This window comes from Xiphophorus maculatus, chromosome 9 (assembly GCF_002775205.1).
Source record: "Xiphophorus maculatus strain JP 163 A chromosome 9, X_maculatus-5.0-male, whole genome shotgun sequence".
Taxonomy (NCBI): domain Eukaryota; kingdom Metazoa; phylum Chordata; class Actinopteri; order Cyprinodontiformes; family Poeciliidae; genus Xiphophorus; species Xiphophorus maculatus.
Window position 1 is genome coordinate 22,245,864 of NC_036451.1, and position 25,396 is coordinate 22,271,259.

The following is a 25,396-nucleotide window of genomic DNA, read 5'->3' on the forward strand; positions in this document are numbered from 1 at the left end:
TTATTTGGTTTTTCAGCTCGTGAAACTTTCTGGAAACTTATTCTTAGTTTTTTTCAAAATGTGTGTCCAGTATCTAGACAGCCACCTGCGGTTCCTGGCGTTCTTCCTTCAGGAGGCCAGCCTGTACCTGGTCTGGAACAGAGCCAAGGAGCTCTGGGAGTGTCTGGTCTCGGGTCCGGATGTCTGTGAGCTTGACCGCGAGGTATGGAGAAGGGAAACCTTGTGCTCAGCTGTTTCTCATGTCAGGCACCTGATGTTTTTTGTTTTCTTTGCTCAGTGGAGGAATGCTGTAAAACATTATCGCATCTCCTTCATAAGGCAGAGGAAATGGATCAGAAAAGCATTCACTACAAATGTAGACTAAATATTTATAAAGAGATGCATGAAAGTTCCTCTACAGGTCTGAAAAATCAGGATGTTCGGAGATCCTTAAAAACTCTTAAATTCATGTATCTAAAATTAAGGCCTTAAATGTCTAAAAAAAACAACAACATTTAAGGCGTTAAATAAGTTATTAAAAAAATCTTAAATTTTGTTACGCTGGACTATTTAATCGTTTATTGTATGTATTATTTCTCATGTGACTTTTCACACGCAGACGTCTTCATGGCGTTCTGTGACTCACTGCTAGCTGTTGTTAGCTACAAGTGTACGTAACTAACAAGTGTTAGCTACACTTGTTTTGTACACATTGACATATAGGTCTGAAATTCCATTCATGGCTGTCTTAAATTTGAGTTGGTGAAACCACGAAAATAAAATTTCAAAAAGGTAGATTTTTTTAAATGGATACTGTGTGGAAAACCTGCTGTAGACATCATATCATTATTAATATTATTTTTTTGTACCCCCAGTTGTGTTTTGAGTGGTTCACCAAGGGCCAGCATGACCTGGAGAGCGATGTTCAGCAGCAGCTCTTCAAGGAGAAGATTTTGAAACTGGAGCCCTATGAGATCACCATGAACGGTGAGAGGCTCAACAGCGACCCCTACAGCTCTGAAACACCCGCGGCAGGAAGTTGACCTTGTTTGTGTCTCTCCTCAGGGTTCGGCCTGTTTAAGACCTTCTTTGAGAACGTGAATCTGTGTGACCATCGTCTGAAGCGCCAGGGAACCCAGCTGGTCAGTCCTCACTTGGTTTTTTTTTTCTCTTCTCTTCTGTTAAGTGAAGTCTAATTATAATATTTATTGTATAATTTCTTCTAAAAAAACAAAAAGTGTGTGGAGCGCCTCGACCTGGCAGGGATGGATTTTATTTGGCGCATCGCCATGGAAACGCCTGACGAAGAGATAGCCAACGAAGCGATCCAACTGATAATCACTTACAGCTATACCAACCTCAATCCAAAAATGAAGAAGGTCAGTGTGTCGTCTGCGTTTCCCGTCAGTATAAACTGAACATCTGTCTGCTGGTTCTAAAATAGGCATGTTGAAAAAAAGACAAAGATTGGAAATTGATTTTAACTTAAATCTCATCTCTTATCAACTTTTCCACCTTCCAGGATTCTGTCTCTTTGCACAAGAAGTTCATTGCTGATTGTTACAAGCGGCTGGAGGTAAGCCCTGAAAATCGTAACAAGTTTTGACTTTAGAATCGTTAGAAATCAAAACCCAACAGAACATTTCTACTTTTTCTCGTTCTTTTTTTTAAAATTCATTTATTTATTTTTTACCCCAGGCCGCAAGCTCGGCCCTGGGCGGGCCCACTCTAACTCATGCTGTTACCAAGGCAACAAAGATGCTGACGGCCACTGCCATGCCAACGGTAGCCACGTCTGTACAATCACCTTCCAGGTACAGAGGGGGGTTTGGGTAAGAGCATGGCTACTTAACCTATTAAACATCAATCTTTTTCTTTTGTTGTTGTTTTGTTTATGTGATGATAAAATGAAGCTGTTGTTTTTAATATTAGATACTCGTTTAAGTGTTAAGCCGTTTCTGTGTATGTTGACTCCTAGATCCACAAAGCTGGTGATAATTGAAAGACTGCTGTTATTGGCTGAACGCTACGTCATCACTATAGAGGTATGCTAGGAAGCCTAAATGTGTTACAGCAAAGGAGCTTTGTTTGTTTGTTTGTGATTTCAATATTTGTCTTTGTTTTCTACATCCTGCTTCTTTGACAATGCTAACTACTCTAACTTTGCTAATTGCTAATATGAGATGCAAAAGCCTGTCTTGATTAAAATTTTAAAATTGTAAAGCTCTCTCTCCATTTTTGTGTTTGGAGTGTGACAAAAACATCAGAAATCGACCAAGTTGTCTGATCGGTGCATCTGTTAAAAACTCAGACGCTCCAGATTAAAATTATGCTCCGCGATTTGTAGTTGGTCTGTGTTTGGGAAAACGATTCGTTTTGAACTCTAACCGGATATTTTCTGTTTCTTCGTAGGACTTGTACTCGTTTCCTCGCACCATTCTACCTCACGGGGCGTCTTTCAACGGACACCCCGTCACGCTTCACATCACCTACGAGTCAACCAAAGACACTTTCACTCTAGAGGTATTCTCGGGGAGGGGACAAAACCTCCAACTTCTGCCATGAAATTTGTCTCTTCTTCCACGACTGAGCGTGTGCCGTGTTTCCCCGCAGACTCACAGTAACGAGACGATAGGAAGCATCCGCTGGAAGATCTCCGAACACTTGAGCTGTCCGGTGGATAACGTCCAGATTTTTGCCAATGATAGCGTGGTAGGCGTTGCTCGTCGCGCTCGCCTGGTCTTCAGCATGTTTGCGCGTTGCGTGTTTGTTGACTTTCTTCTTCTCGCCGTCCATTAGCTGACCATGAACCGAGACCAGAAGCTGCTCTCGCAGCTCGGCTTCAGCGACGAGCAGAGCCTGACGGTGAAGAGCTCCGGCACCGGGACTCCTTCAGGCAGCTCGGAGTCGTCGGCCTCGGCCTCCAGCAGTTCCAGCTCTGCCGTCTTCAACTCAGCCTACGCCTTGGAGCAGGTGAATACACAAACGCACACACACACATACACTCACTGAGGAGAACATCATCTCTGATGCGTCTTCTTTTATCATCAGGAGAAGTCCCTCCCTGGGGTGGTGATGGCTTTAGTGTGCAATGTGTTTGAGATGCTTTACCAGCTGGCTAACCTTGATGAGCCAAGGTGAGATGATTATTATTACCAGAGTTATCGTCAGCAACAAAATGACCCACATCAGGCGTTTCCTTAATCTTTTATCTCATTGGAAACTTTTTTTTTTTTACACAAATATAGAACAGTAGCTTAAAGTCACAATGTTTTCACCTTATAAATTTAGAACAAAGTTATAAAAAATTTACCCAGACTTTACATAGCAACATCATCCCATTAAAAATAGGAACAAGAGGTGGCAGCAAATTCACTTTTAAGCAGAATGCATCTGATAATGCCTTATGTTTAGTAGGTAATATATTGATAATAGAATAATAATGCAAGTTATGGAAACAGAAAGTTGAGTCTCCGTGGTTCAATTCAGACGCTGTTTTTCGCGTTAATTGTTATTTTTCTTTTTAACCTGTAGGATCATCCTCCGTGTGAGGAAGCTGCTGCTGCTAATTCCAACAGACCCCGAAGTGCAGGACGCACTCGACAACTTCGTTCCCAAAGAATCCAGCGTCTGGAGCCACCAGGTACCTGAGGGCATCTGATCAGATCTGGTCATCACACCTATGAAGATCTCTACTCTAGTTTTTGTCTCTTCTGTTTGCAGAAAACCCTGTTCACCCTCGGCCAGGGTTCAGGCTCTCGCTCTCCGTCCGTGACGCCCAAGCAGCAGCATCAGCCCAGCGCCGCGTCCATCTTGGAGTCGCTTTTTCGATCCTCTGCGCCCGGCATGTCCACCTTCAGAGTGCTTTACAATCTGGAGGTACGCAGGCACCTGCTCCTTTTAGCGAACCCGAGTTCAAACCTCGGGTTGCCTCATCGTTTCGTCGTCTGCGTGTGTTTAGGTGTTGAGTTCGAAGCTGATGCCGACGTCAGACGATGAGATGGCCAAAACCAGCAGCAAGTCCTTCTGTGAAAACTTCCTCAAAGCAGGAGGCCTGAGGTAAAACAAACTACTTTTCACTCTCCGGCCGTCTAGTCAGGCTGCGTTACATTCCGTCACCGTGCTTTTGCCGTTTTCGGTCCTGACGGCGGCGTTTCCATGTTCTTCTTGCAGTCTGGTGGTGAACGTCATGCAGAGAGACTCCATCCCGTCCGAAGTGGACTACGAGACCCGACAAGGTGTCAACTCCATCTGCCTTCAGCTGGCCAGGTGAAGGGAATCTGTCGAAAAATATTTTTCACACGGGCACAGCACATCAAAACCCGTTTTGTCAGGGTTTCAACCTTTTTCATTTCATTTTTTTCCTTTCTTGAAAGTTCTTGAAACTGACAAAGTAGACATTTTTGTCATATTTGCTTTATCTCACAACATAGTGCACAAAGGTTGAATAGTGGGAAAATGAACATGTTTTTTTTAAGCAAATTTCAGCATAGATTAAATTATGATCATTTGTTTTTTAAGTTTTAACTCAGGTGCGTAATGGGATGTAGATCTAAACTTTGACTAGGTCACTGTAACACAACAATATGCTTTGATCCAAACCATTCCATGGTGTCTTCGCTAATCAGTCAACCACATTTATTTGTATATGGAAAAAGTGCACAGTGCAGTTTTCTGGAAGTTTGTTCCAGATTTGTGGTGCATAGAAGCTGAATACTGTTTCACCATGTTGGGTTCTGAGGCTGCAGAACCAGAAGATCCCATATGTTCAGTGTTTCAGGTCTTTAGTTGTGTGTGTGTAGAATTTTCCTGCAGCGTCACCTTGTTTATCTCCCTCCAATATCCAGCAACTCTGACCGGCTCTGGTTTCCTTGTTTCCTGGCGGTTCTTTCTTCAGGCAGTGCTTTTTTTATTTTTGCTTTCTCACACATAACGTTCTGTGTATAGGCCAAAGATTTTCCGTTCGAGGCTTCTTATGGGTCTCCTGCAACAATGGCTGTCATCCCACTCCTCCATAAATCTGGCGTTTTATGGAGGAGTGTAAAACCGCTGGTTGTCAACATATTTTCCCATCCAGGCTGTAGATCTCTGCACCTCCTCCAGAGTTACTAACGCTAGTTCTCTTATTTAATTATTTTTTCATTTTTTTTGCCTCGTCTGTCAGTTCAGTTAAAAAGCTTTTCCTGGACGGTGCCGTATTTTTTCAATTTTGGGGGATTTATGATTAGGGTAGTTCTTCTCTACAGCTTTATCCCTGTTGGTCAAACGCATGCAATAGAGATAAAGCAGACTGAAGGTTTTGGTTGTAGCATTGTACTATGATTATTCTGATGATTAATCATTCAATCAGATTTTAAAAATCAGCACATTCTACAGATTTTCAATTTAACACTTAGACCTCTTTTTTTTACACAATATGAGGGATGCAATAAAACATGCAAATAAGCAAATAATTAAATTACTTGACTTTTTTTTTCTCCATCATCTAAAATGCATTCTATTTGTGTACGCTTGTATCAAAGAATGCATCTGCAGCTACAAAATATACTGTACTCATCTGTTTATTTTTTTTAGATTACCGTATTTTCCGCACTATAATGCACACCACATTATAAGGCGCACCTTCAATGAATGGCCTATTTTAAACTTTTTTCATATATAAGGCGCATAGAATAGATGCTACAGTAGAGGCTGGGGTTACGTTATGCATCCATTAGATGGAACTGCGCTAAAGGGAATGTCAACAAAATAGTCAGATAGGTCAGTCAAACTTTATTAATAGATTACAAACCAGCGTTCTGAAAACTCCGTTCATTCCCAAAATGAATGAACAGCTGTTTTATTATTTTCCCTGAGGTAAGTAAGTGACGTGGTATTTTTGTGACACAGTTTATCTTTTAACAACAGCAAGGTGTAACATATAGTGGAGGGGAACTTTTCCTCGATTCAATAAACACGTAAAAAACAGTCTGATACTGTTACAGTAAATCAAACGTTAGTGCAATCACAATATATATCCACTTCCGCACCATTGATTCGTTCATGTTAAATTCTCTGGCTGCTGCTCTATTCCCATGTTCTACTGCGTGACTGATCGCCTTGAGCTTAAACTTTGCGTCGTAAGCGTGTCTCTTAATTGGAGCCATTTTGGGGTCTTTACACAAAACCCAGCGTGCACCGCGCGCTGCTTCTTCTACGGGGGAAAATGAAGTCGGCGTGTGCTTACCGTAGTTGCGAGACCTGCTGTGGCTCAATATTGGTCCATATATAAGGCGCACCGGATTATAAGGCGCACTCTCGGCTTTTGAGAAAATTGAAGGTTTTTAGGTGCGCCTTATAGTGCGGAAAATACGGTAATGGTTGGATAGCAAAAGGTGTTGTTTTTTTTGCTTTAAGAGTCTGTATATTCCAGTTAATGATTAATTGATTACTAAATTAGTTGGTGATTATTTGAGTAGTTGATTAATCACCATGAATTTGATTAATCGTTTCAGCCCTAATGGATCCTAAGCGTGTCTCCAACAACAATGCTGACATGCTATAAGCAAAATGCTGCATCTTTACCCATCTTAACTCAAAGCTTGTGTAATTGTGTGTTATTGATATATGTGATGATGTATTTTGTAGCGTCACGTTCCTGCTAAACCATCAGATTTCTTTTTTCTTTTTTTTTGCAGGTTCCTCCTGGTTGGTCAGAGTATGCCTATGGCCCTGGACGATGACGTCATCAGGGACGGCGACGCGCTGTCGTCCCGGCCGTTCCGTAACGCGGGGCGGTCGGGTCGGCAGCTGTCGCTCTGCGGGACCCCAGAGAAGTCCTCCTACCGGCAGATGTCTCTGTCCGAGCGCTCGTCCATACGGGTGGAGGAGATCATTCCTGCCGCTCGCGTTGCCATTCAGGTGCTGGACTGAAACCTTTCCCTGAGAGAAAAGAAAAACGTATTTTATCACACAGAATGCGGTTTTCTTTATGTCCACATTTCTTGATGCTTGTCTAGACCATGGAAGTCGGGGACTTCACCTCCACCGTAGCCTGTTTCATGCGTCTCACCTGGGCTGCCGCCGCGGGCCGACTGGACCTCGTTGGCAGCCAGCAGCCAATCAGAGAAACCCACAGCGCGCTGCTGCCACAGGGAGTCCGCACCAGAGTCAGCAGCACTGGTGGGAAGGAAAACTATAAAAAGAAATATGTCTCAGTAAGTTTGATAAGCATGCTTTGTGATATTGTTGCTCATGCCTCTGCAGGAAGCAACTGCAGCTCCAGCAGCGAAGGCGAGGCCACCCCGACCGCGCTGCATGCTGGGATATGCGTCCGACAGCAGAGCGTCTCCATCAAGGACGCCATCATCGCCCGCGAGGCTCTGTCACTACTGGTTACCTGTCTGCAGCTACGTTGCCAGCAGATGTGTAAGAGGCTTCAGTGCATTATCTCAGTTCCTCCTTGAAGATGCGATCGCAGCTATTAATGCAAGTTCACTTTCAGTATTCGTAAATGCTGCAATTTTCACAGACTCTATTACAAGTCGGACCGATCGCCTCAATGTTTTCTGTTTCCTTTTTTGCTGACCAATCATTGCAGCTCTGCTGAATTCTGATCAATCCTCTTAGCCTCCTTCAAATTTTACTTCCGGTTTTATGACTTTCTTGAAAGCTGATCCTGCAAGAAGGTTTGCAAAAAACCACTTTGAGAAGTTCGGATCATTCTGGAGGGACTGAGTTGTGATGCTGCAGGCTTTGGCAACTTAAAAAGAGATTTTATATGCTGTGCTTTTTCTCTCTCGACAGCTTCCTTTTACACCCTTCCTTCCGTCAGCGATTTCATTATCGATATTCTGCTGGGCTCTCCCAGTGCAGAGGTAATCCTCACTCTGAAGAAAGTTCAAAGGAAAAAAAAAAAGTCGTCTCTGCGCCGTCACGACGATTATAAAAGTTCTGCTTCCACCTCCTTTCAGATCCGCCGCGTGGCCTGCGATCAGCTGTACACGCTGAGTCAGTCCGACACTTCGGCCTTCCCTGAAGTCCAGAAACCCAACCTGTTCCTGCTCTCGGTCATCCTGACCGCCCAGCTGCCGCTATGGAGCCCCACGTCTGTCATGAGAGGCGTCAACCAGAGGTACCACAGCAAGAAACACGGACAGAACGTCAGAACATTGTAGACGTTTAATGCAGGGCTACAACCAGTGATTATTTTAGTTATTCATTAATCTATTATTATTATTATTCTGACAAGTGAAAGGATGGTAACACACATTCTGTACATATTTTAATTTAAGCCTTTTTAAATATAATATTAGGAATACATTAAACGATGCAAATAAGTAATTAAATTCATTTTTTAAAATAAAAAAATAAACATTTTATTACCTAAAATGTACGGCCTGATATTTTGTAGCAAAGGTTGCAACAAAAAACATACTTAACATCAAAACAGTGTAAAGTTGATCTGTGGATTATTTTTATGAATTAACCTATTAATAATTGGACAGCAAAAGGTGCCAAGTAGGACTTTTTTATTTTTTTTTACATTATTTGAACCGGGTGAAGCTAAAATTCCCACTTGAGTTTTGCGTAGAACATATTTACAGACAAATGGTTTTTTTTTTATCTTGAATTCTAAATGTTTATATTTTTGGCCTACTTGCTGTTCTGAGCATGCCGTTCTTTCAGCAACTGGCCTTTTTTTGAGTATACCGTATACTGTTAACGATTAATCAACTACTGAATTAGTTGACGATTACTTCAATAATTGATTAATCACGATTAATCCTATTAATCACCTCATGTTGACTCCTTCTCCTCAGGTTACTCTCCCAGTGCACTGAATATTTTGACCTGAGATGCCAGCTTCTGGATGACCTTACCTGTAAGTAACTTCCATCAGGCAAAAAAAAAAAAAAATTGTTTTGTTTTGTTTTTTACCAGATGAAAGAGTTTCTGATTGAAATCTTCCTGACTTGCTTATCAAAGATTTGTTCTCTCTCCCGATGTGCGTCAGCCTCAGAGATGGAGGTGTTGAAAGTGAGCGCGGCCAACATGCTGGAGGACGAGATTTCTTGGCTCGACAACTTTGAGCCCAGCTGGAGCTCAGAGATGGAGACCAGCGAGGCAGACAACATCCTGCTGGCAGGACACCTCCGACTCATCAAGACCTTGCTCTCTCTGTGCGGAAATGAGAAAGAACACCTCGGTTAGTGGGCTTTGCGCCCCAGCGATGCTCGTCTGCAGCTCAGTGTTTGTTTTTTTAATCATTATCCGGTGACGTTTTGGAACTCTTCCTCTCCAGGTCCATCTCTGATCCAGCAGCTGCTCGATGACTTCCTGTTTCGAGCGTCTCGCATCATCATCAACAGCTCCAACCCGACGCCCTCTCCAGCCCCGAGCCACGACTTCCACCCCAAGTATAGAAATTAGTTAGATTTCTCCCTTCTTCTTCTTCTTCTTTTTTTCTTTTGACTGACAAAAAAAAGGAAACATTTGAGTAAAAGAATCTTTTGTTATAGACTTAACCCTTTCATTTCACATCGATATAAAGATTTGAATTTTCCAATAACGGGCTCTATTTGGTGATTGTCTGAACTTTTATTAAATAAAAATTAAAAACTGCCACCATCTCCATCCAGCCTGAAAACAAATCTGCCAAACGGATGTGTTCCAATAAAAATCTGACAGTAATACCTCAGCATATTACTTTTCATATTTCTTTTTCTTTTTTTTCATGAAATTACATGTTTCGCCACTAGTTGGCAGCAGAGCTCTTGTTAGGCTCTAATCTGACAAATCCCACCCCCCCTAACAAATCACCATGCACTTCACACATTTTATTTTATAAACAGTCTCTGTCTTGTAGAATACGGACTGTTATTGTTGACTGTTGTTATGACCAAAATGGTATAAAAATATAAAAAGACAAAAAAAAAAAAAAAAAAACAGGTGCAAATGGGGAAACGAGCTGCAAACACATGTAAAAAACAAAGGCAACAGAAAAGCGAAGCAAACAAGTAAAATGCTGCAAGAACAGAAAGCAGAAGCAAAAATAATCAAGCATACACTAAAGAAATGATATTTAATTGCATTTCAGTCAATACCATTTTCATTTTCTCATTTAAAAATCGAATTGAACTACATGCTCATTTGCATATTTTATGTATTTCTAATATCGTATGAGAAAAAGCTTATGTTGGTGAAAAATCTGTAGAATGTGCCAATGTTTGTTTGGTTTTTTTATCCAATTAATTTATAGAATGATCAGTTTCTAAGATATGTGTTAATTGCAGGCAGCCCTACTGAGAATCAGCAGTAAAACTAAAAGATGTGTGTGTGTGTGTGTGTGTGTGTGTCTGTGTGTGTGATCAGGTGCAGCACGGCCAGCAGCAGACTGGCAGCGTACGAGGTCCTGGTGATGCTGGCGGACAGCTCGCTCTCCAACCTGCGGCTCATCACCAGAGAGCTCCTGTCCATGCACCACCAGTCAGATCCGTCACTCTGCAAGGAGTTTGACGTAAGATGGCCGCTCGAAAAAACATTCGGGGAAAGGGAAAGGAGGTTATTATTTGCTTAGATTCATTTTGTAACTCGCGACTCTCGCCAGCATTTACCTCCCGTGGAGAGCCGGTCGGTCTCGGGTTTTGTCGGGCTGAAAAACGGCGGCGCCACGTGTTACATGAACGCCGTGTTCCAGCAGCTCTACATGCAGCCCGGCCTGCCTGAGGTACGCTGACCCTTCTTCCTCTGCCGTTTTAAATGTCATCCCAGCACAGCCGAGTTCGTTTTCAAACCGCGTTTTTGCGTTGCGTTGAAGGCCTTCCTGTCCATTGAGGATGACACAGACCAGCCTGAGGAAAGCGTCTTCTACCAGGTCCAGTCGCTGTTTGGCCACCTGATGGAGAGCAAGCTGCAGTACTACGTGCCAGAGAACTTCTGGAAGGTAACGTTTAAGCCGGAGATGGGGTTTTCCGCTCTTAGTCAATACACGCTGACGTCCAAGCCTGTTGCAGATCTTCAAGATGTGGAACAAGGAGCTGTACGTCAGAGAGCAGCAGGACGCTTACGAGTTTTTCACCAGCCTGGTGGACCAGCTCGACGAACATCTCAAGGTACTCCACACGCAGCTTCGGAACCCGACAGAAAAACCAGCAAAAAAAACTAGGAAGTATTCACGTTTTGAACAACCTAACTCTCAAAGTGTCTTTCCTGCAGAAAATGGGGCGGGAGCAAATCTTCAAAAACACATTTCAGGGAATTTATTCCGACCAGAAGATTTGTAAAGATTGTCCGCACAGGTCGGAGGCGCAATCTCTACCATTACAAGATTTTTATTTTTTATTTATTTTGGTGCTTAAGATATTAATGTTTCCTTCCGCAGGTATGAGCGTGAGGAAACATTCATGGCCTTGAACCTCGGCGTGACTTCATGTCAGAGTTTGGAGATTTCGTTAGATCAGTTTGTCAGAGGAGAGGTGCTTGAGGGCAGCAACGCGTACTACTGTGAAAAGTGCAAGGAGAAGGTTGGTGTTTTGCCCTGACCTCATTGACTCTGCAGTATTCCTAGACGCTGAAAGGTTTGTGTGTGTGTGTGTTTCTTGTCTGCGCAGAGAACCACAGTGAAGAGGACATGCATCAAATCTCTACCCAGCGTTCTCTGTATCCACCTCATGCGATTCGGCTTCGACTGGGAAAGCGGGCGATCCATAAAATACGACGAGCAGATTAGGGTAAGAAGACTTTTTTGTTTTGTTTTGTTTTTTTTTTACTTTAAAAAGGTGTCTTAGAATTAAAAAAAAAAAAAAAAAACCTTTCTTCTTGTGATTTTAGCCCCGGAAATCTTCAACTTGAAATTTTTGCGTCCTTAAAAAGTCTTAAATTCATGTATATAAAAATATTAATCACAGATCTTACATTTTGTTGTGGTAGGATTATGTAATCTTGTTTATTTTTCTGTCAGGCAAAGGTTTGAGTCACCCACAGACATTTTCATTGCATTCTGTGACTTAATGTTGTTGAGGCTACCGCTAATTAGCTGCTAATATCCCATGGTAACTAGCTAATTTCTTTTTGCATCTATCATGGATAAGTGCAGATTTATTGCCACCGGCTCTCTTCTGTTGCCAGTCCATGCAATGCTAAGGACATTCTGTGGAAAAAAACCCTGGAATTACAGGGGTTAAGCCTGTAGTATGAGAAGAACATATCTGCTGCCAGTAGTGACAAGCAGACCTCAGAAATATCATGGTTTTGTGCCTGTGGCGTGGCTACGGCTTCCCAGAAAACCGTCAGTGCTGCTACTACTGGCACTGATCTAAAAGCAGCCTTTTGTGCGACGCAAACTCTGAAGTCAGAGTACTAAACACGATGGTCCAGCACCTGTTGAACAATTTTATTTCAACAAAATTGTCACGATGGAGCGAAATACAGCTGGAGGAGAAGAAAAGGAGACGGAAGAAGATTAAAAACAATTGGAAAAAATGTCTGTGTCTTAAATTTCATTCTTGAGGGTCTTCTAAAGTCTTAAAGTTGAGTTGGTGAATGCTGCAGAAGCCCTGCTGCTCTGTGACCTGGCTGTGTGTGCGCCTTCCAGTTCCCCTGGGTGCTGAACATGGAGCCCTACACCGTGTCCGGAATGGCCCGGCAGGACTGCAGCGGGGACGGGGCCGAGGGACGAGGCGACGGCTCCTCGGGAGGATCCCCCAGGAAGAAAGTTACAATTTCAGAGAACTACGAACTCGTGGGCGTTGTGGTCCACAGTGGCCAGGCGCACGCAGGACACTACTACTCCTTCATAAAAGACAGACGGTAAGACTCTGGTAGTGTAGTTTTCCATGGCAGAGTTTAGAAAGTCCCGCTTTGGGTGCCTGAACACACCGTCTGCGTTCCTGTGGGCTGCTTTAGGTGGTAAACCTCTCCAGATGTTTGGCTCTGGAAGACAAGAATGCTGACTGGGGTGGTGGATTATAATGAGGCCACAGATGGCTGAGGATTACATGCACCTCCTATTAAACATGAGTTTGTCTTAACCTTTATGTCTCGTAATGACTTTTTCCATAACATTAAGAAAGAGTAAAATCAAGAGACTAAAAACATTTAGCCAGAAACGACAAGTTTCTGCTAAAAAAGTATATTTGGGCTGCATGACGGCAGGGAAACATGTCATTGTGTTACAGTTAAAACCATGTCAATAGTATCTATGCGTATCAATAGCAGTATAAAAAGTAATATTTGCACTACTTTGTGCATTAAGTAGTGCAATTAAAGTATAATCAAATGTAGTATTTTGATTAGAACTATTTCAGTGCAAAAAAAAGACATTGTGATTATTATTTATTTTTATTTGTCGCGTGTTTCTTGCAGCGGAAACGCTCGTGGGCGCTGGTACAAGTTCAACGACAACGTAGTGGAGGAGTTTGATATGAACGACGAGACTCTGGAGTACGAGTGTTTTGGCGGAGAGTATCGCCCCAAGGTTTACGACCAGTGTAAGTTTCTGCTGATCCTTTTCATTCGTTGTTTTGTTTGTTTTTTCAGTAGAATGTCTTATGACCATAAATAATCGAGGAAACCTGATTTTTCAGCCAACCCGTACCCCGATGTGCGAAGGAGGTACTGGAACGCCTACATGCTGTTTTACCAGAAGATCAGCGACCAGAACTCGCCTGCCCTGCCGAAGAAAAGCCGAGTCAGCATCATGAGGCAGGAGGCGGAGGATCTTTCCCTGTGAGTCGTCGCCATGGTTTCTCCCGTCGCTGTTGTTGTCGTAGCATTAGCCAACATTAGCCGCTCTGTGGTGCAGCAGTAGGCAGTGTTATGGAGCTGCGAGGAAAGGAGGACATGGTTGACGTTTACTTATTTTTCCTAATTTTATGACGTTTCAACCGCAAGATAAAAAGAAATGCATCTCCACTTAATGCTGCCATCACCATGTTTCATAGTGAGACATGTTTGTTGAGATTAAAGTACATACAGAAGAATGTGAAGGCAACTTGTTAGCACCATGTTTTATTTAGAGGTGTCAGAGTAATTGACACAAGAGTTTTCAGTTTAAAATCTGACAAATTGTGCAAAAGTAACTACTTTTGCAAGATGTTACTTGGAAATTAATATTGTACTTCCTGCTTGTCTACCAAATGTTAAAACTGCTGCTTAAAACTGCAAAACATATTGTTCATGCGCGGTAACTGTTACAGAAACATCAAATAAAGATTAGACAGAATAGAGGGGAAACGATTAATCAGATTAATCACGATGAATTGCGATTAATTGATTTTTGAAATAATAATTAGTGACTGATTAATCGTGAACTATGAAATTCAGGCTTTAAAAAAGACCATTTGTAATTGAGTAATTAAGCCAAAACTGAAAAAAATAAAATAAAATTGCATTAAAAAAAAAAAAACCTTTTTTGTCAATAAATCAATTTTTTTTTTTTGCAGAACTCTTCAGACGGCAGCTTTAGTTTCACCAGCTTCAAATTCTGTAAAACAGACCAGATAAAACATGTTGCTGTCCAGTTATTGATCAGTTAATCCAGATCTACACTGCATTGATGCAGACAAGCAGAAAGTGCTGAACTTTTCACATGTTGTTGTTTAAAGTATTTTTTAGCTGCAGATGCGTCATTTGCAACAATTGATCTACAAAATAAAATATTTGGTTTTTTCTTCAAAAAAAGAAATGAAATTATTTATTTGCATTTTTAATGCATTTCTACTATTGTATAAAATTAGCTTATGTGGCAAAATGAAATTAAAAATGTGCCCTTTTTTTAAAAAAAACATCTGATTTATCATCAAGAGTGTGCGATTACTAAAATAATTGTTAGCTGCGGCCCGAGACACAAACGGCTTTTTTAATGCTGCATTGTTGCCAGGTCTGCCCCATCCTCCCCCGACGTCTCCCCCCAGTCCTCTCCTCGGCCCCTGAGGGCCAACAACGACCGCCTCACCCTCCTGACACGCCTGGTCCGCAAGGGTGAGAAGAAGGGCCTCTTCGTGGAGAAGATGCCCGCCAGCATCTTTCAGGTAAAACGCCTCAGCCTGACAGGTCAGTCACGTAGGGACGTTTTAAGGCGTTTATGCCAGGATTCCCTCGTTGTGCGTTTTGCAGATGGTCAGAGACGAGAATCTGAGGTTCATGAGAAACAGGGACGTCTACAACAGCGACTACTTCAGCTTCATCCTCTCCCTGGCTTCAGTCAACGCAGTCGGTGTCTGATGAGGAAAACTCCACAGTTACAGATTGTGAAAAAAAACGTAACATTATACAATAATCAGAAACCCTTTTTTCCGCAGACAAAACTGAAGCACCAAAACTACCAGCCTATGGCCAAAGAAAGCCTCCAGCTGGCCGTCCACTTTCTCTTCCACACCTACTTGCACACCAAAAAGAAACTCAGGTAATCGACCGCTGGCACGTGTGGCGACGCGTTTCTGTCAAGAAGTAGAGGAGTGAGCGTAAGAGAACTTGGCGTAGTTCACATTCTGCGTGTCTCCTGCAGGGTGGACACGGAGGAATGGATGGCGGCGGTGGAGGTGCTGCTGTCTAAGAGCAGCGAGGCGTGTCAGTGGATGGTGCAGTTCCTGGTCGGATCAGAGGGACGAGAAATCATCAGGTCATTTACCGCCTGGTGATGATGATGATGATGAGTTGTTCAGCATACCTCTGTCAGACTAGGTGGTGCTAGACCACCTGTCTTTTTTAATGTTGTTATTTTAATAATTAAAAGAATTTTGTTAAAGGCACTTCAAATGCATCCTGGTTTTGAGTAGATTTTTGCTTTTTTGTTGTTGTTTTTTTTTTTACCCCCTGTGGTCATCAGGGTTTACCCTTCATCAGGGTTCACTCCTGTGGGTGTCTTGTAGAGCTGGACAGCTGAAAAACTTCACATCACAATGTACATGTTTCATTGATAATTATTGATTAGTTTTGTGTAATTTAAATATCTGAAATGCGTCCAAACTGATGGCATGACCTTTCCTGTTTTATCCTCAGTTTTGAGACACGGTGGCAAAACTTGAAACTGCTGCTGTGTTAGTTACTCAACAGGTTGTTGCTAGGCAACCACAGGTTACTCAGCAGGTTGTTGTGAGTGAGTTAGTTGATGCCACCACCCTTGCTTAGCTGACCGACTAAAGTCTTTCCTCTGCCTACATCCCCCAGAATGCTGTGCAGCTCTGGATCGGCATTCAGTGAATTTTCTGTATATTGAATATTGAGAGATAACTTCAAACACAAATGTATTTATTTTCTTGCGAGTGTGTGTAAATTGGCAGTGACATTAAGACAATTGTCTGGAAGAGGCAATCAAAAATCCGCCGGCATTTCTGCAAGGTGCCCATTTAAATATCTGTGCACACCACTGCTACAGATTTTTTACATCCACCTCCTGCAGCTGTAGTTAACATGCTAACATGCTCAATAGTATGCGATATCCTCGTTCTGTCTGCATCTGGAGTCGGAATGTAGCATTGGCGTCTCAAAATCATTCGCGTGTGCGTGGTTCTCGTCTCCTGGATGCCGATTGGCTGAAACAGCAGGGCCGGTCTCTGGAATGTAAACATCCGGAGCCGGAGGACAAGTTTCCTGAAACACGGGGGTTTGTAGAGAAATGCGTCAGGGATTTGACTGTCCTGCCTTGTAATCATGGGGTGATTGTTTTATTCGCACGCGCGATTGGCTGCTGAGCATCGCATGTTGAGGCACCGGGAACGCCTTCTGGCAAACGGTGCCAGATCCTGGAATGTGTCCTCAAGGCCAAAAGCAGTAAAACAGAAAGAAGAGGGGAAAAAAACAGAAGGAAAGAAGGGATTTCTGGCTTATTGTTGACGTCTCTGCTGCAGGGTTTGTCTGCTGGAGTGCAGCGTTCGGGAGGTGAGGACGGTGGTGGCGTCCGTCCTGGAGAAAGCTCTGGAGAGCGCGCTGCACTTCGGAGACCCGGGCCTGGACAGCCTGACCGACGCCTTGCTGTCGCTGCTGGACAAAGACGTTCCTGAGAACGTGAAAAACTGTGCCCAGTACTTCAACCTCTTCAGTAACTTTACCCAGAGGGTAATTCTTCACTGCAGCGTGAACTTTTAAAATATTTGTGAGATTTTAAAGAAATGATGATAATAATAACATCCTCACAGAGAGTTTTAAAAAAAATGAATGTCTGTTCAGGGTTGCGGTCCCTGCCAGCTGCTGTTGAAGCACTCAGCCTACCGTCGGATGCTCATCTTCCTGTTGGGACCCAACAGGCAAAACAACCAGGTATTACTCTACACCAGTTTTGACATTGTTGGCAATTTCAGTTCTAAAATATTATGATTTGGACATTTGCTCCAACTTCCTCTTCTGCTGCTGCTGAGCGATGGAAGCTCTGTAAAATGTTCGGTTCAGGGTTGCAGGCGTCCTAAGTTGACTCTTGTTGTTCTTCCAGAACCGGCGGTGGAGTCCGGCTCAGGCCCGGGAGTTCCTCCACCTCCACAGCAGCCTGGCGCTCATGACGCTGCACTCTGACCTCAGCCCCCAGCGGACCCTCGGTGAGCCACCTTCTCATATTTGAATCTCTAGATTCCTTCTCCTTCGTCTCTCGTCGGACGGTCGGTTTTTATTTGTTTCGCCCCTCCGTAGCTCCTGGGGGATCCAAGCTGCCCGCGAGTAGCGTCCACTCCTCCGGCCCGCTCCTCCCGCTGCACTCGGACATTCTCGCATCTCTCTTCACTCCGGAGGGACAGCCTTACCTTCTCGAGGTTAACGAATCATATTTGACTTTGCTGAACGGACCAGAAAATGCGAAGCTCTCTGACTGATGCGCTGCTGTTTTTTCGCCGTGAACCCCCTCCAGGTGATGTTTGCGATGCGCGAGCTGTCGGGGCCTCTGTCTCTTCTGATAGAAATGGTCACCTACTGCTCATACTGCAACGAGGGCTTTTCGCTGGGAGTGCTGCAGCTACTCAAGGTACACCACACAATCCTTAAAGAAAAAAACAAAAGAAATTTGACGCCAACTTAGTAAATATCGATATAAAACCTTTAAAACAGAGTCAGATGGAGACGGCTCCGCCTCACGAGCTGAAGAACGTTTTCCAGATGCTGCAGGAGATACTGGTGAGCGTCACTTTGGTCACTCTCACCACCGTTTGGTTTTCAGCCGCGTTAACCTCCTGCGAATCCTTCATCTCAGGTTGTTGAAGACCCTCTGCAGTCCCAGAGGCTCAAGTACGCCTTTGAGTCGGACAAAGGCTTGTTAGGTAAGGAGGGGCGGTCGTGGTCGTTGTTATTTACTGGCTTAAAGTCACGGCTGAAAGCATCGTAGCTTGTGAGAAAAACTAACGCAACGCTGTCGCCTCTCAGCTTTGATGCACCAGAGCAACAATGTGGACAGCAGGCGCTGCTACCAGTGCGTGAAGTTCCTGGTCACATTAGCTCAGAAGTGAGTATGCAGAGGTTCGAACTGATTATTATAGGTAGACAGGTGTCCTCTTTTTTTAAAAAGAAAAGTAAAAAAAAATTAAATAAGGGTAAAATTGGTAGTAGCATTCAAGTAACATGATTTCCTTTTTTGCTTGTAAGCGAGAGGAATTAGTTATTTTCCTGTGCACAGCAGCAGCTGATGGGAGCGTTACTCAACGCTTTGCAATAGGGCTGAAATAATTTATTGTATTATTAGTGATGAATTCATTTATTAAAATAATCGACAACTAATTTAGTCATTAATTATTTACAGGAGTATGCAGACTGTAAAGTATGCCATTTTCTGACAAAAAAAAAACAAACAAACAACACACCCAGAGCAGTAATTAAGCCAAAACTGTACAAAAAATGTAAATATGTTCTACCAAGAACTCTGAGTGTCATAGTTTTAGCTCATTAAAAATATGTAAAATTCTCCTATTGAGCACCTCCAGTTATTTATCACTTTATTGAAAAAAAAAAGTCTATTCTCAAAGGGTTTACTTAAGTATTTATTTCTTATTTATTTATCTGCGAATGCACCCTGTGCTGCATTATTGCATTTTAGGCTATAAAATGTTTTATTTTCCTATTTTGAAAAAAAAAAACATTAAATTATTTGTTTATTGCATTTTTTTGTTGTTGTTGTTTACATGTTTTTAATGGTGTATAAAATAAGATTAGGTGAATAAATGAAAACTTTGCAGAACTTTGCGTTGCACATAGTATCCGGTACTTTCTCTGGCATCACATTAAAGTGACGTAAAACAATTTTAAGAGACGCGAAGCAATAACTTTTTGCAATATCTTGATAAGTGTAACCAGCCACTTCTTTATTGCATTGTGTTAAGTAAACAGCATCCTTCACGTCTCTTCGCTCAATGATTGTCATCCTCCATTTGTTGTTTCTTTTTTGTTACAGGTGTCCTCCAGCCAAAGATTACTTCAAAGATTTGTCTGGCCACTGGAGCTGGGCCGTGCAGTGGCTGCAGAAAAAGGCAGGCTTGTTGAATCATTCTTATAGAAATGTACAATAATAGGATCTTTTTTTATTATTATTATTATTGCTCCGTTGGAGTCTCTTCCATGTGTTGTGGTTTTATTCGAAGCAAACAGGAACTGAGAGGAAACTTTTACCTTAAACCAGTTGCTCCAACTCCCAACTGTTGACTGATTCCTGCAGATTAAACGTCCAAGTCAAAAGTTTTTAGTTCCTGATCTTAAATCATTTCACATTACAAAAAAGAAAATCATAACGACACATCATCCAACAAGAATCTTTATCTTTAACGGCATATCCGACTCAACAGGAGAGTTTGCTTTAGCGCTGGCCCAACGTTGGCATGTTTCTCTATGTTTTGATGTGACTTATTGATGATGCATCCTATAACAAGGTACAGCGCGGGTGCAGTTAATGGCGTGTTGCTTTTCTGCTTCAGATTGTTGGCGCTTTGCTCCGACTGTCATAAAATGCGGTGATTAGTTTTTCAGCGTGAGCAGAGCACTAAAGAGCTGCTGCAGTCGCTCTTATGCTGTGAATTTGATTGTAACACGTCAAAAGGCTTAGGTTTAAAGCAGAGAACCAGATTTCATAAAAACAAAGAGTGGTGCATCAACCATGAAACGTTTTGTAAGACATAAACGCAAAGACTGGTGGAGATCGTTGGGAAATGACTTCGTGTCCTGGTGGATTTAAAATAAGAACAAATTACTTCTTAGAAATGAGAGTTTTCATTGACCTTGACGAGAGACGGCGGCGCCGCCGCAGGAATTAAGTCGGGTCAGGAGGTTCTGTTACTGATCATTTTAAATATTAGTATAAAAATGTAAGCAGGGTTCGTATGGGTTCTTGAAAATGCTCAAATTTCAAGAACGTCCTTGAAAGTGCTTGATGGTCAAACTCCAGAGTTTTGTAATAAAGCCTAAGTTTGGAAAGTGTTATTTACAGTAGAAGCCAGATATTTAAAGATAATTTTAAAAAACCCTTTTTTCCCCCCCTCATTGTCTAAAGTTAAATCAGACCAAACTTCTCTTGATTTTGGCCAGATAGAATTACCAATTTTTTTTTTTTATTTGCTCAATGCCAGTAAACCGATCTGGAACATCTTTTTTTTCTTCTTCTTCTTTTTTGTGACTTTCTTGAACCAGTCAGGTGTACAGAGAAAGTGTGAGACATTTCGAAACAGAAAACTTTGTTGTGTTTTACTTTATCTTGTGGAATACAATCACAAGATATTATTAATAACAATCATACATTATTAGTAATAATAATTTAATATTAATAATATAAATCTTTTTTAGTTCATTTGTATTGTTTTTATCTCCAAAATGTGGAAATTTACCATAAAAATCCTAGAAGATTGCTAGGATTATACTGTGGGAAAAGTGTACAAACCCCATTTAAAACATTATTTTTTAGGTTTTTATTTCTCAGTTTGACTTTTTTCTAAAAGCTGTCATTTTAGATGTTTTTTTTGTTTTTTATTTGACTAGTCTATATAACAGTACTTGTTTCTCAGTAATATCTATCATCTCAGTGTGATGCACAGTTCAGCTAAACCTCCAGCAGCTGTTAATTTGCCACGACGTTGAGCATCGTGCTGCGTTTAGGTCCCGCGTGTTCGCCTTTTCTGTTGAGATTGTTTCTGCTTTAGTTGAAATGAAGCAGAGTTTTGTGTGTGTGTGTGTGTGTGAGAGAAAGAGAGAGAGAGAGAAAATCTAAATATCTAATGTGAGAAATCCTTTTCTTTTGCTCCCTGCAGATGACTGAACATTACTGGACTCCCCAGAGTAACGTCTCCAATGAGACGTCCACCAATAAAACCTTCCAGCGCACCATTTCTGCACAGGTACTCGCACACAAAAACCTCATCAGCAGTCACACCTGCTCTTCTGCTGCCTTGTCAAACCCACGTTTGTGTTTCTCTCTGTGTGTGTGTGTGTGTGTGTGTGTGTTAACACCTGCAGGACACCTTGGCCTATGCCACGGCATTGTTAAACGAGAAGGAGCAGTCTGGCAGCAGCAACGGCTCCGACGGCAGCCCGGCGAATGAAAACGCAGAGCGCAGCCTCCGACAGGTAGTCATCATCATCATCAACAACAACAACAACAACCCCGCTGGCTGCTCAGAGCAGCGGGGCTCTGAAAATGACTCATGCTGTGACGGCGGCTCACATTCAGCTCTCACAGCCAGGAAGAAGAGGGGAAACAATGGAATAAAAATGGCTGAGCTCACTGGCTTCTGTGGAAAGATTAGAGGAGGCAGATTGTTTCCTCCTACGGTTGTTATTAGCCGTGGATTGGAAGCCGTTTTCTTTCTTCTGACTCTTGTCAGCATGCCTACACGGGATCGTCGGGAGGCTTTTTGTTCTTCTGGTATGAATAGAACACACAATGAGTGGGTTGGATTGAAATTATAATCCTGGTGTCACTGCCTAGCTCATGGAGGCTTTATAATTGTTTTTCCAGTTCTTGCCTTCAGAAATAGAGAAACGTATCCGCGCTCCTGGAAGTTTTAAGTTTTATTGGGGTTTGACGTGAAAGCGGCACAAAGTAGTGCACTACTGCGAAGTGGAAGGAGCGTGTTGGATGATTTTCGAAGGCAACTTGTTGCTAAGCCTGACACGGATAATTAATTGCACGATAAATTAAAATGAGCTCCATAATTCCCGTTCTGATGAGTCACGATTTTTGAAGGGCAGTTTTGTTTACAGAGGCTTCAGAATCCATTTTATTTGTGGCTTTTGGTTGCGTGTGGTTTTTATTTCTGTTTCATTTGTTTTTGTTGTTCGTTGCCTTCTAATTTGAATATTTGATGTGTTTTCCGCTTCCAGTGTGGAGAGTTTTGTTCAAAATTAGAGTGTATTAGTCTGAGAGGGCAGACTTGCATTATTATGCTACGGTTAATATATTATTAGAAAATGGTCTCGAAACAACAATATTATCGTTTATCGCAATACTTTCTGGGACGATTTATCGTCTAGCAAAATTCATTGTTATAGGCCTTGGACTTCGATTGTTAATATATTACTTGAAAATGATCTCAAAATAACAATATTATCGTTTATTGCCATAATTTCTGGGACAATTCATTGTCTGGTAGAATTTGTTTAGTGTGTCAGAACTAGTTGCTGCATTTTATTAATTAGAATTAGAATAAAGTGGACTTTCAGTTCATGCCACACCACTCCGATTTCTGGTTGTAAATTTGTGAGATGTTACAGATTACCCTTAATCTACCTACTCTTCGTGAATTGTCATACAGCAAGAGTACGTCAGAGGCTTATTGAGTACCGCTGTAAAACAGACTGCTACAGGAAATCCTTCCTCCCCGGCGCTACTAGCACCACTTTGAGGAGCCTTACATAATGAGCTACAGCATTTTAATTTCCCTTTGTGATAAACAATTTTTAAATGAAATTAAACACTTCAAGATTCTACCTCACTGTTGGGCACTACTTTAATTGGTCTCTACAGAACTCCAATAAAATACTTTAAAGTTGCAGCTGCAGAAATGAATAAATAAAATATATGAACGCTTTATCGAGACACAATAAGTGGTTCTGTGAATACGTTACATTTCTGCCTCCTTCTCTCCCGCAGGGCTCGGAGTCTCCCATGATGCTCGGCGATTCAAAGAGCGATCTAGAAGACGTGGACTCTTAACTCCTCCGGCTGGCGGGATGACTCCGGCGGCGGGGCGGCATCAGGTCCAAGCAGCCGGGCCGGGTCGGAACGGCCGGCGCCGTGCCTCTGATTGGACAGGACTCTCGGAACTCCACAGGAAGCCAATCAGGACACTTTATCTCGGTCGCCAGGGCAACCAAGCAGCTGCGAATAAATCATGAACTACTTCCTGTCAGAGCGGCCAAGGCGACAAATTCTCATTAAAACGGGGCACCACAGCCGATCGGGTCGGGAATAGCGCGCTCAGCGGATAACTTCAGTTTATCCTTTTTTTTTTTTTTTTTTAATTCACTCGTAACGACGTGGAGTTGGAGGACGGGCTCGGGTGGTGTTTTATCGACGCTCTGCTCATGTTTGCCAATGTATTTTTTTTTTGCGACGGGCTTTATTCACTTTGTAATTAAGATTTTTGCTCCATATGTGTAATTTTCAGTGTAAGATAATATTTTAAAGTCTTCTCCTCCACAGCCATGCAAAATGAAGGAGGCGACCGCTGGAGCTGCTCTAGTGCGCGCGCCCACAGGAACTCACAGGCGCGCGCTTGTACAGAAACACCTCCACCCTCACGAGCTCCTGGGAGGACCGGGCGGGTGGGAGGACCGGGCGGGTGGGCGGGCGGGCGGGTGGGGTTCAGTATGCACTTTATAGTCCAGCCCAGGCTATTGTGATGTACAGCAGGATGGGTCAATTCCTCCAGAGCCACTCAGCGCTATTCTCTTCTGTTTGGGTTTTGTTTTTAACAATGTTTGCAGTGCCACTTACTCAAGCCGCTCTCCCTGTGACTGGACCTTTGACCCCGGAGCCACAGGGGACCCCTGTGGCTGTCAGGATCGGGACAGATCTCAAACTAGCAGTGCCATAGTCAGCACTCAGCCCAACCCCTCACATTTTGTATTTTTCTCTGCCCAGGACAGGGAGCCTCACGTGCCGATTTCTATTTTATTTGAGTCTTTTCATCGCTACGTTTTGTTTTTTGTTTCGGATCTTCAGCCTTATGCAACCTGATCTGGACAGGCCACCGGTGCCGACTGAAGGGGAAGCTCAGGAGCACGTTTTTTTATTTTATTTTTATGTTTTACTTTTTTTTGCTTTCAGGTGCCAAGGGGTTACACATCCACAAACACACACATGCACAAGAGGAATGACTCATTCAGTACGCTCACATATATGCACATCAGTCCTTTTCACGTCGTTGTTACCAATGCTCTGGTGGCTTTCTTTTTTCTTTTTTTGCTTTGTCTGTCTGCCTTTCTAAACACTCACATGTAGCTTCTAGTGTTCACACTGCGTTACCTTCATCCCCTCACGCCCCCCAACCATCGGGAGTCTTAAAGTGCCTTAATCTCCCGATGGACGCCATCCTCACATGTTCAGTCAACGCCTTGCTTCATGCGCGTCTCCTGTAGGACTGCTACAGGCCTCCCTGTCACAGTCCGAACAGGGAAAGTCACCTCTGTGTGTCGTGATAAAGGATATTTGTGAATGTAGCTGATGGAGAATGGGGGGGAGAGGAGTGTACACACACAGGGTTCTGGTGATGGTTAAAAAAAAACAAACAAGAAAAATTAAAAACAAATAAATTGCTGCTTCTTTTCACTCTGTTTCCAGGCAGTAGAAACTGGCGTAGTTCAGGCGAACACCTTTCCACTCAGCTAGCTTAGCAGGTCAGCTATCAGCTTTAACAGGTCAAAGTTTACAGTGTGATGACCCCACGGTGTGAGGCAATCACGCGAACTGACATTTCTGTTGAACTGCTCGCGCCCCGCCGCCCCTCCCTCCTCTCGGTCTCATTAGTTGTGAATGTCACGGCGTGCTGCTCCGGCACGTTTGCATGTGTGGTGGTGAAAGTTTGTGCTTTTTTTTTTTTTTTCTTATTTTATTTTTCCTTCTTCTTCAGCGTGACGCAACAACAACAAAAAATAATCCCCCCCTCCCCCCCCGTGTTGTTTGCTATGTGATTCGGTATCATTAGCACTTACTGGCACGAGCGAGGCCGCTCCAACTTCGCGAGGAAGCTGCGTTTGCGGCATCGTGCCAAGCCGTAGCGTGGCCATGGCGACGCGGGCTGCGCCCACCTGAGGAGTGCGTCTTGTGCGCCCGGGCCTCCTCTGCACCAACACAACTATTTAAAGACAGGGCAGGGGGTTTCGAGACAGAGTCTTTTGTTTTATTGTGGGGATGCGGGGAGGGAGGAGCAAGTGCGTGGGGTTGGGACTTGGCATCCCTACGGGGTTTTTACTGTGTTTTCGATTTTGAGAGTCCACTCCCGACAACGCAGCAATCTGTAACGCATGTTAAAACTCGATT

The 25,396-nt window shown here is 43.0% G+C and overlaps 1 protein-coding gene across 3 annotated transcripts in view; it reads left to right on the forward strand.

Annotated features, from left to right (window-relative positions):
* usp24 (ubiquitin specific peptidase 24) overlaps window positions 1–23,688 on the forward strand; it is a 37,874-nt gene extending 14,186 nt beyond the window's left edge. For 2 of the 3 annotated variants that reach the window (XM_023339536.1, XM_023339538.1), the window contains 49 exons: window positions 71–202; window positions 855–966; window positions 1,045–1,121; window positions 1,218–1,358; window positions 1,502–1,555; window positions 1,678–1,811; window positions 1,958–2,024; window positions 2,392–2,502; window positions 2,593–2,691; window positions 2,779–2,952; window positions 3,031–3,116; window positions 3,514–3,622; window positions 3,703–3,858; window positions 3,941–4,038; window positions 4,153–4,248; window positions 6,657–6,879; window positions 6,978–7,140; window positions 7,225–7,386; window positions 7,765–7,835; window positions 7,932–8,092; window positions 8,781–8,842; window positions 8,975–9,166; window positions 9,263–9,377; window positions 10,333–10,477; window positions 10,568–10,687; window positions 10,778–10,903; window positions 10,974–11,072; window positions 11,176–11,258; window positions 11,342–11,483; window positions 11,571–11,690; window positions 12,554–12,768; window positions 13,324–13,448; window positions 13,545–13,686; window positions 14,840–14,990; window positions 15,076–15,171; window positions 15,261–15,364; window positions 15,467–15,580; window positions 16,809–17,016; window positions 17,128–17,217; window positions 17,387–17,489; window positions 17,581–17,699; window positions 17,795–17,908; window positions 17,992–18,057; window positions 18,134–18,200; window positions 18,304–18,382; window positions 19,325–19,400; window positions 21,165–21,251; window positions 21,370–21,480; window positions 23,006–23,688. In XM_023339536.1, the coding sequence (XP_023195304.1) occupies window positions 71–202; window positions 855–966; window positions 1,045–1,121; window positions 1,218–1,358; window positions 1,502–1,555; window positions 1,678–1,811; window positions 1,958–2,024; window positions 2,392–2,502; window positions 2,593–2,691; window positions 2,779–2,952; window positions 3,031–3,116; window positions 3,514–3,622; window positions 3,703–3,858; window positions 3,941–4,038; window positions 4,153–4,248; window positions 6,657–6,879; window positions 6,978–7,140; window positions 7,225–7,386; window positions 7,765–7,835; window positions 7,932–8,092; window positions 8,781–8,842; window positions 8,975–9,166; window positions 9,263–9,377; window positions 10,333–10,477; window positions 10,568–10,687; window positions 10,778–10,903; window positions 10,974–11,072; window positions 11,176–11,258; window positions 11,342–11,483; window positions 11,571–11,690; window positions 12,554–12,768; window positions 13,324–13,448; window positions 13,545–13,686; window positions 14,840–14,990; window positions 15,076–15,171; window positions 15,261–15,364; window positions 15,467–15,580; window positions 16,809–17,016; window positions 17,128–17,217; window positions 17,387–17,489; window positions 17,581–17,699; window positions 17,795–17,908; window positions 17,992–18,057; window positions 18,134–18,200; window positions 18,304–18,382; window positions 19,325–19,400; window positions 21,165–21,251; window positions 21,370–21,480; window positions 23,006–23,068 (5,760 nt within the window). In that variant the 3' untranslated portion in view covers window positions 23,069–23,688. The remainder of the gene's footprint in view (window positions 1–70; window positions 203–854; window positions 967–1,044; window positions 1,122–1,217; window positions 1,359–1,501; window positions 1,556–1,677; window positions 1,812–1,957; window positions 2,025–2,391; window positions 2,503–2,592; window positions 2,692–2,778; window positions 2,953–3,030; window positions 3,117–3,513; window positions 3,623–3,702; window positions 3,859–3,940; window positions 4,039–4,152; window positions 4,249–6,656; window positions 6,880–6,977; window positions 7,141–7,224; window positions 7,387–7,764; window positions 7,836–7,931; window positions 8,093–8,780; window positions 8,843–8,974; window positions 9,167–9,262; window positions 9,378–10,332; window positions 10,478–10,567; window positions 10,688–10,777; window positions 10,904–10,973; window positions 11,073–11,175; window positions 11,259–11,341; window positions 11,484–11,570; window positions 11,691–12,553; window positions 12,769–13,323; window positions 13,449–13,544; window positions 13,687–14,839; window positions 14,991–15,075; window positions 15,172–15,260; window positions 15,365–15,466; window positions 15,581–16,808; window positions 17,017–17,127; window positions 17,218–17,386; window positions 17,490–17,580; window positions 17,700–17,794; window positions 17,909–17,991; window positions 18,058–18,133; window positions 18,201–18,303; window positions 18,383–19,324; window positions 19,401–21,164; window positions 21,252–21,369; window positions 21,481–23,005) is intronic. The other variant, XM_023339537.1, reaches the window with a different exon arrangement.
* The last annotated feature ends 1,708 nt before the right edge of the window (window positions 23,689–25,396 follow it).